This window comes from Sprattus sprattus, assembly GCF_963457725.1.
Source record: "Sprattus sprattus genome assembly, chromosome: 6".
Classification (NCBI taxonomy): Eukaryota; Metazoa; Chordata; class Actinopteri; order Clupeiformes; family Clupeidae; genus Sprattus; species Sprattus sprattus.
In genome coordinates, this window is record NC_137925.1 from 15,163,871 (window position 1) to 15,171,353 (window position 7,483).

The window sequence follows — 7,483 nt, forward strand, 5'->3', positions numbered from 1 at the left end:
GGGTGGGGCTATGAAAGGGTTTCGCTCTCTCTCTCTCTCTCGGTACTTCTGTATGGTTCTCGTAGGCACTATTTTTTATATTCTCTCTCACACGGGCGCTTTCACTTCTTTCTCTATCTGTCCCCCTTTCTATTTCTTTAGCTCTCACTTTCTCATTCATTTACCTTAGAAACTGATGCATTCATTCACCCATTCATGCACAACACTGAACATTACCTTTTTCATAGCCCTATTTGAATGATTATTGATATTGGTACAAATACATTCTTATTATTGAATTTGAACTATCTTGTGTCTTGTCCCTCATCATGTGATGGTACCCTAAACGAGCCTGCCGTTACATAATTATTTGAATTGGAAGCATTTGTTATTACACTGTTCCCTAACAGGATGTGAAACAGACAGTCAAGAGTCAGGGTTATTTGTAAAATACATTTAATCCCTAAATATCTGGGCAACACAACTTTAACTGTTCGGCAGGGTCAGAGATTTGTGTGGAAGCAGACCTGAGGGAACTTGGCAGTTGGTCTGAGAGAGAAGTGAACAGGTCGGCCATGTCTGCTTCAGGATCATATAGGTATAAGAGCCTCTGACATTATACAGATGAACTGGAACATCCTGCACATTTAAAGTAAAGGCACAGTTACGGCGAGTAACTGTGATCTTGCTGTTCTAATTCCTACACAGTGAAGCCTTGTTGTTTCCCATCAGACTCAATTGCCTAGATACCCACACAAGTCATGCTTCCCGCCAACTCTCCTCCCATTTCGTTCTTCTGTCAAAGTACCAGAAAAGATATTACAATAACGGCATACGTTGTCTTTACATAGTCATTAATTCAATAATATAGAGCTGTACATATTACAAGACACTTTTCAGCATATCAGCATAGGCATACGTGTTAACAAGACAGGATTGCAGGTTGCATGTAAGATTACACAAAGGATGATGTTGCTTGTGTGTGAGTGTGTGTGTGCGTGCTGGTGTGTGTGTTCGAGTGTGGATGATTGGGTGAGTATGTGCTATGCATACAGGCTGCAGAACACTGCCACCCAAGAGATGAAAGCTGAAGACCAGCTTGCCCCCTGGAGGACTGGATGTGTTACTGCAGGGAACACTGAGGAGCTCGGAGTTGAGATCGCCCTCTTGTGGAACAGAGTGGGAGTGGCAAGTCAAATTTAACCAAAAAATGTGATGCTTTTTTTCTTGCATGGACTTCCTGATAAAGTCCTCCGCGAGTAGACACACACACATATAGACACACACACACTCTCTCTCTCTTACACACTCACACACCTTGTCACTACAGCATTCTCAGTAGAGTAATATAGCCTCACGTCACAGCTACCAGCCTTGCCAAGCAACTCCCAGCACAACAGGAAACGTCACTACTGGCGCAGCATCATGAAGCGCTAACAGAAAAAAAAAAACTTTTTTATTGTCTCTAAAAACAGAAGATTGTAATGAAACTCTACAGGAGATGATACGCAGAGGAGAGAGGGGAGATTTGCACTGTGATGCTGAGGGGGGGGTCTTTCCCTCCAGGACAATATTCCTCTGTAATGTTTAAAGTTGCTAACTTCCTGCTATGGTAAAACTTTGTTCTCCAGGAATCCTGTAGCCCTCTCCTGTTGGATAAGATGAGGACTTTAACCTTCATTTATGCAGTTTTACCCTTCTTATATGCAGACAAGTTGGAGCGCAGTGCTTGGAGGATGTATGAGTAATTTGGGGCATTTTTTACGGTTCCTATATGGAGTTATTTGGGGCGAAGTCCAGTTAACAGGTGTCTTACTGCTGCGCAGCGTCTTTAAAGCTAAGACAGGAACCTAAGACATTCGAGGGAAATCAGACAGCCCAGGAGCTGAGAACCAAGTGACAAATAACATTTTCCCACTAATGGAGAAAGATCTAGAACCGTCACCATGACCGCAGAGGCTCATGGCATGGACCTGGATCATGATCTAGGTCACATCCAGTCCAGACTCAACTGCTGTCAGGGTCCTGATGAGGTAACATAAACTATAGTTAGATAGCGACTGTTGTCGGCCAATGGGTGGCACTGACAGAAACTTCTTTTGCAAACGAACATTCTTTTATCACTTTGGATACTGAACCCCCAAACATGAACTTTCACCCTGAATAACAGCCCTGCCCATCGGCCGCATGAGTGTGTTTTGGATTAGCTGGGTCTGCTCTTGTCGGTGCAGTTAAGGGGCATTCAAACAGCGGGAGAACTGTGAACTTTAATAGCACGGTAAAATCAACCTCTGTTCAGCAAACAACGGTGACTAAGTTTGTCTCCAACGCTCTAATGGCAAATACAACACTGTTTTTATAGTGGTCATCTAGTTAAGAGCGAACACAGGGCGACAGGCAGCTCATATATATATATATATACGAGAGGGAGAAAGAGAAACAGAGAGGGAGAAGTAGAACACAATATCCATGCTCGAATGTCAGACAGCACTGCAAATATATACAGTTGAAACATGTACAGTTGAAAAAGAGAAAAGAACACACTCATATAGCAATAGCAAAACCTAACCGTGAACACAAGGAAGCTATGGAGGTCAGGAGAGGAACTATGCCAAAATATAACTTCTGATCGAGGCATGTGTGCGTGTGAATGTGTGTTTGTGTGTACATCTGTGTGTGTGTGTGTGTGTGTGCGCATACGAATGGTGTGTGTGTGTGCGCATACGAATGTTGAGTGTTCACCACAGCTCTTCATTATGCATCAGAGCGTATAGTACAGTACAGTAGGCAGAGAGAGAGAGAGAGAGAGAGAGAAAGAGAGAGAGAGAGAGAGAGAGAGAGAGAGAGAGAGAGAGAGAAGATAGAGGCAGGCAGGCAGGTGGTAACCATTTTGGATCTACTAGCTATACTTCAGGCAGATTAAAGAACCACTTCATTATCTGTTCCCTCCATTGGACTGTTAAATGGGACAAGCGACTACATCAGGGAAAAGAGAAGAATTACAAAAGAGAGCAGAGGAGAGAAACACTTTCTCTTCCTTCTTAGTAAAGGGGGGAGGGGGGGGGGGGGGGGGGGGGCGTGTCTTCATAGGTCAGAGGTCGTGACCCTTCAGGTTCCTCCCTCTGGCCCTCAGTACACCGGGCTGTTGCGGATGCCACAGCAGAGGACCATGCTGAAGATCATCTCAAAGAGCTGTGGTGGGAGGAGAACACAGTTACACACTGGACAAGGCATGCAGATACACATACAGCCCAACAAGCAATGGCACGCACACGCTACCCACACGCTACACACACACACACACACACACACACACACACACACGCTCTAGACACCATTGACCACATCAACTATGTAACATAATGCTAATGTAAAGCTAATGTTCCTGAAGCTCAATAGATATGTAATCGCTTTACAAGCAAGCACTTTAAAGCAAGACACAACCTACAACTTTGCTAAACCAACAACAGCACAGCTGGCATTGCTAAAAAGCTTGCTAGCATGCTAACTGATCTGCTGTGAAACCTTTTCCTTTACACAGTATATAGCACATAGTCTGGACGGCTAGTGGGAATAGCAGTTGGGTTTGAGTGTCCTTCATTTGACCATATACAGTACCACTAAAATAAGTTTGAAGATGATACCTAAGGTAGTTGCCTAGAAACTCACAGAAGTGCCACATTCTTACTGCCTACTATTGCTGTAATCATGCATCTGTTTCACACTCACCATGATGACAGCGACTGCCAGGGCAGCAAAGCCAATCAGGTAGACTTTATCGGTAAAGAGCGACCTGATTCGCTCGTGACAGTTCTATACGAGGGTCAAAAGAAAACAGAAATGAACATTCAAAGCAGGATGTGAGGAATATTGTGGGTTTAGGTTAGGAGCTGTGAAGGACACACACACTTGAGATACTGTGTGTGAGGCATTGTAGGGTGATTGTGTGAGGTATTTTAGGGTGATTGTTTGAGGTATTGTAGGGTGACTTGTGTGAGGTATTTTAGGGTGATTGTGTGAGGTATTGCAGGGTGATTGTGTGAGGTATTGTAGGGTGATTGTTTGAGGTATTGTAGGGTGATTGTGTGAGGTATTTTAGGGTGACTGTGTGAGTCATTGTGAAGTGATTGTATGAGGCATTGTAGGGTGACTGTGTGTGAGTTATTGTGAAGTGATTGTGTGAGGTATTGTAGGGTGATTGTGTGAGGTATTGTAGGGTGATTGTGTGAGGTATTTTAGGGTGATTGTTTGAGGTATTGTAGGGTGATTGTTTGAGGTATTGTAGGGTGGCTTGTGTGAGGTATTTTAGGGTGATTGTGTGAGGTATTGTAGGGTGATTGTGTGAGGTATTGTAGGGTGATTGTGTGAGGTATTGTAGGGTGATTGTGTGAGGTATTTTAGGGTGACTGTGTGAGTCATTGTGAAGTGATTGTGTGAGGCATTGTAGGGTGACTGTGTGTGAGTTATTGTGAAGTGATTGTGTGAAGTATTGTGAAGTGATTGTGTGAGGTATTGTAGGGTGATTGTTTGAGGTATTGTAGGGTGATTGTGTGAGTCATTGTGAAGTGATTGTGTGAGGCATTGTAGGGTGACTGTGTGTGAGGCATTGTGAAGTGATTGTGTGAAGTATTGTGAAGTGATTGTGTGAGGTATTGTAGGGTGATTGTGTGAGGTATTGTAGGGTGATTGTGTGAGGTATTTTAGGGTGACGGTGTAAGGTATTTTAGGGGGACGGTGTGAGGCATTGTGAAGTGAAGTGACTGAGGGTGTGTTGTGGCGTTGACTGTGTGAGATATAGGTGACTGAGAGATGGTCGGAGGTGCAGGGGGGGTGCAGGGGGGGGGGGGGGGGGGGGTTGTGACATGATGTGGGATGGCCCCATGTGTCTCACCTTGCTGGGGTTGAAAATAGAGCTCCCACCGGGGCACAGGTCAGTGCCCAGTTGGCTGAACAGGTTTACGATGGTGTTATCCTTTCCACAGCAGTCCAGCTGTCAACAAACACACGCACACACACACACACACACACACACACACGAGAAAAGGACACAGGTTCAATGATGATGACTGTAGTGCAGGTGTTCAAATATCAAGGATTCAACAGTCAATAACTCACTTACACACACGCATGAGGTGTGTGTATGTGTGTGGGACAGCGTGAGATCTCTGGCGTATGAGTGTGCATGTGTTAGACAGTGTGTGTTTTTGGGGAATTAGAGCACTGGTGTGTGTCTGTGTGTGTGTGTGTGTCTGTGTGTGTGTGTGTGTGTGTGTGTGTGTGTGTGAGAGAGACTCACTGTCTCGTGGATCACCCTGAGGACCCCGGTGGCAGCACGCTTCTTGTCCTCCTGCAGGGTTATACTCATTCCTTGCTCGTACACGTTATCATAGAAGTTGATGAATTCCTTGGCCACCTGGAACAGAGAAAGACACAAGATATGAGTGTAGAACAGGAGTGTGTGTCTCCGTGTGTGTGTGTATGTGTATAAGTGTGTGTGTGCATTTGTGTGTTTGGGGCGGGGTGTATGTGCGGGAGAGAGAGTGTGAGTGAGTGAGTGTGAGACAGAGAGAGAGAATGTGTACTTTCGTGTGAACTCACCGAATCCCTGTTAGTGAAGCCCCAGATGCCAGCAGCAACCTCACAGGCAAACAGCAGCACCAGGCAAGCAAAGAACTGCAGACACACACACACACACACACACACACACACACACACACACCAATACAAAAGAAGAACCACATACTTATTAATGATTACCATCCACAGTGCCTAGTTCTGCATGTACTGACACACAACATACTACTACTTATGAAGCCTTACACATTTCCTCTAGAAGGACAAGTCTTATACGACACCTCAAAAGTAACAATGATGCTTCCCTTCAATGGCGTGTGTGTATGTGTGCATGTGTGTGTGTGTGTGTGTCTGTGTGTGTGTGTCTGTTTGTGTGTGTATGTGTGTGTGTGTGTAAGGAAGTACTTGTTAAAACTCTGTGTCAACTAAAACCTAGACTCCATTGTCACGCTTTGATGAAGGTCGCTAATTAGGCCACCATTAAGTGACACTTTGCAACTTCATGTGCCACGGTGTGCTGATACTTTATCTGCTGGGATCCCTGACCTGACGCGCGTCAAGAGTGAGTCTGGACGCGTGGATGCCTTATAGAGAACAGTGAAGTAAAACCAAAACCCCTCACACTGTATAAACGGCTCTGGTCTCCCATGTGAGTCTTGAGTAGAGGGTCTCTCACAGGGGACAAATGGCCTCAAGCCTGAGTCTTCGGTTGAGACAGTCCGTAGAGACTCAATGGCAGGTTGGGGGGACAAATGGTAAAAGCCTAAGTAAACTGCATTAGTCTATTAAGCACAGCTGGGATTTAATGAACTAATGAATAAGGAGGATGACTGTGTTGTGTTTGTCTCTCCTAGCTGCTGCTAAACCGACGGAGGAATCCTTGGCCATTGTGGAGAGGACACCTCATAACGAGTGAGGACTGGGGGTCGTTACCAAAGTAATCACACACAGAATTGTGGATAATTTCACACACCGTTCCAAGGAGGCATTGGGACTCCTGAATGGCACCATAGCAACCAAGGAATCCAACGACCATCATCACGGCTCCGACACCGATGAGGATGTAGACACCTGGACAGAGACAGACAACGAGACAGATTAGGATTCATGAACACAAATATAGTATAAATAACAGGAGACAAAATCACATTTCCAGTACATTTCCTGTGAACCAGTGTGGAAACATGAAGAAAAACATACTAATTATGCATTACTGCCATGTTACCACTAGGTGGCAGTGCATGCGTCTTTTTGCCCGAAACACCATTTTAAAGATGCAGTATGCAATTCTGTTTTGGTTTAGTAGAGGGTTGTTGATATATGAGCTCAACAGCCAATCAAATTACACCCCTCCCTTCTGTGCTCCTGATTGGTGGGTTGATGGGTTGTGTATGGCTCGGTCCTATCCACTATGTTTGCTTTCATTTTATAGAGCCAGGGGCTGTGCAGGAACACCGGAGTTCTTTTGAGAGCAAACACTGAATGGACAGCTAGAGGACCATGAGGAGCAATTTGCTGAACAAAATGTTTATGGGATTAGAATTGCGGAGAGCACCTTTAATAGAACACTGTTCCAACACCTTGTGACAAACCCTGCAGGCATGGTGACTGTATACACACACACACACACACAGTTTATATTTTAACACAGAGCTGTTGCCTCATTAGTATGTGGGCACAAGATTCCTCTTTGCCTGACAGCACTTATTAGCTCACAATACAGTGAAGACATCCACATACAGTGGAACTGCACATGGAAACTGAAAGGACTGGTACTCAACATGTGTGTGTGTGTGTGTGTGTGTGTGTGTGTGTGTGTGTGTGTGTGTGTGTGTGTGTGTGTGTGTGTGTGTGTGTGTGTGTGTGTGTGTGTGTGTGTGTGTGTGAGAGAGAGAGCGTGAGTGTGTGTGTATAAGTGAGTGAGTGAGTG

General features: G+C 45.0%; 1 protein-coding gene across 1 annotated transcript in view; it reads right to left on the reverse strand.

Moving 5' to 3' along the window:
• Positions 1-418: 418 nt before the first annotated feature.
• cd81a (CD81 molecule a) overlaps positions 419-7,483 on the reverse strand; it is a 32,598-nt gene continuing 25,533 nt past the window's right edge. The window contains exons 3-8 of the mRNA XM_080840106.1: positions 6,527-6,624; positions 5,578-5,652; positions 5,276-5,392; positions 4,871-4,969; positions 3,709-3,792; positions 419-3,171 (exon numbers count right to left, since the gene is read on the reverse strand). Of these exons, the coding sequence (XP_080696232.1) occupies positions 3,109-3,171; positions 3,709-3,792; positions 4,871-4,969; positions 5,276-5,392; positions 5,578-5,652; positions 6,527-6,624 (536 nt within the window). The 3' untranslated portion in view covers positions 419-3,108. The remainder of the gene's footprint in view (positions 3,172-3,708; positions 3,793-4,870; positions 4,970-5,275; positions 5,393-5,577; positions 5,653-6,526; positions 6,625-7,483) is intronic.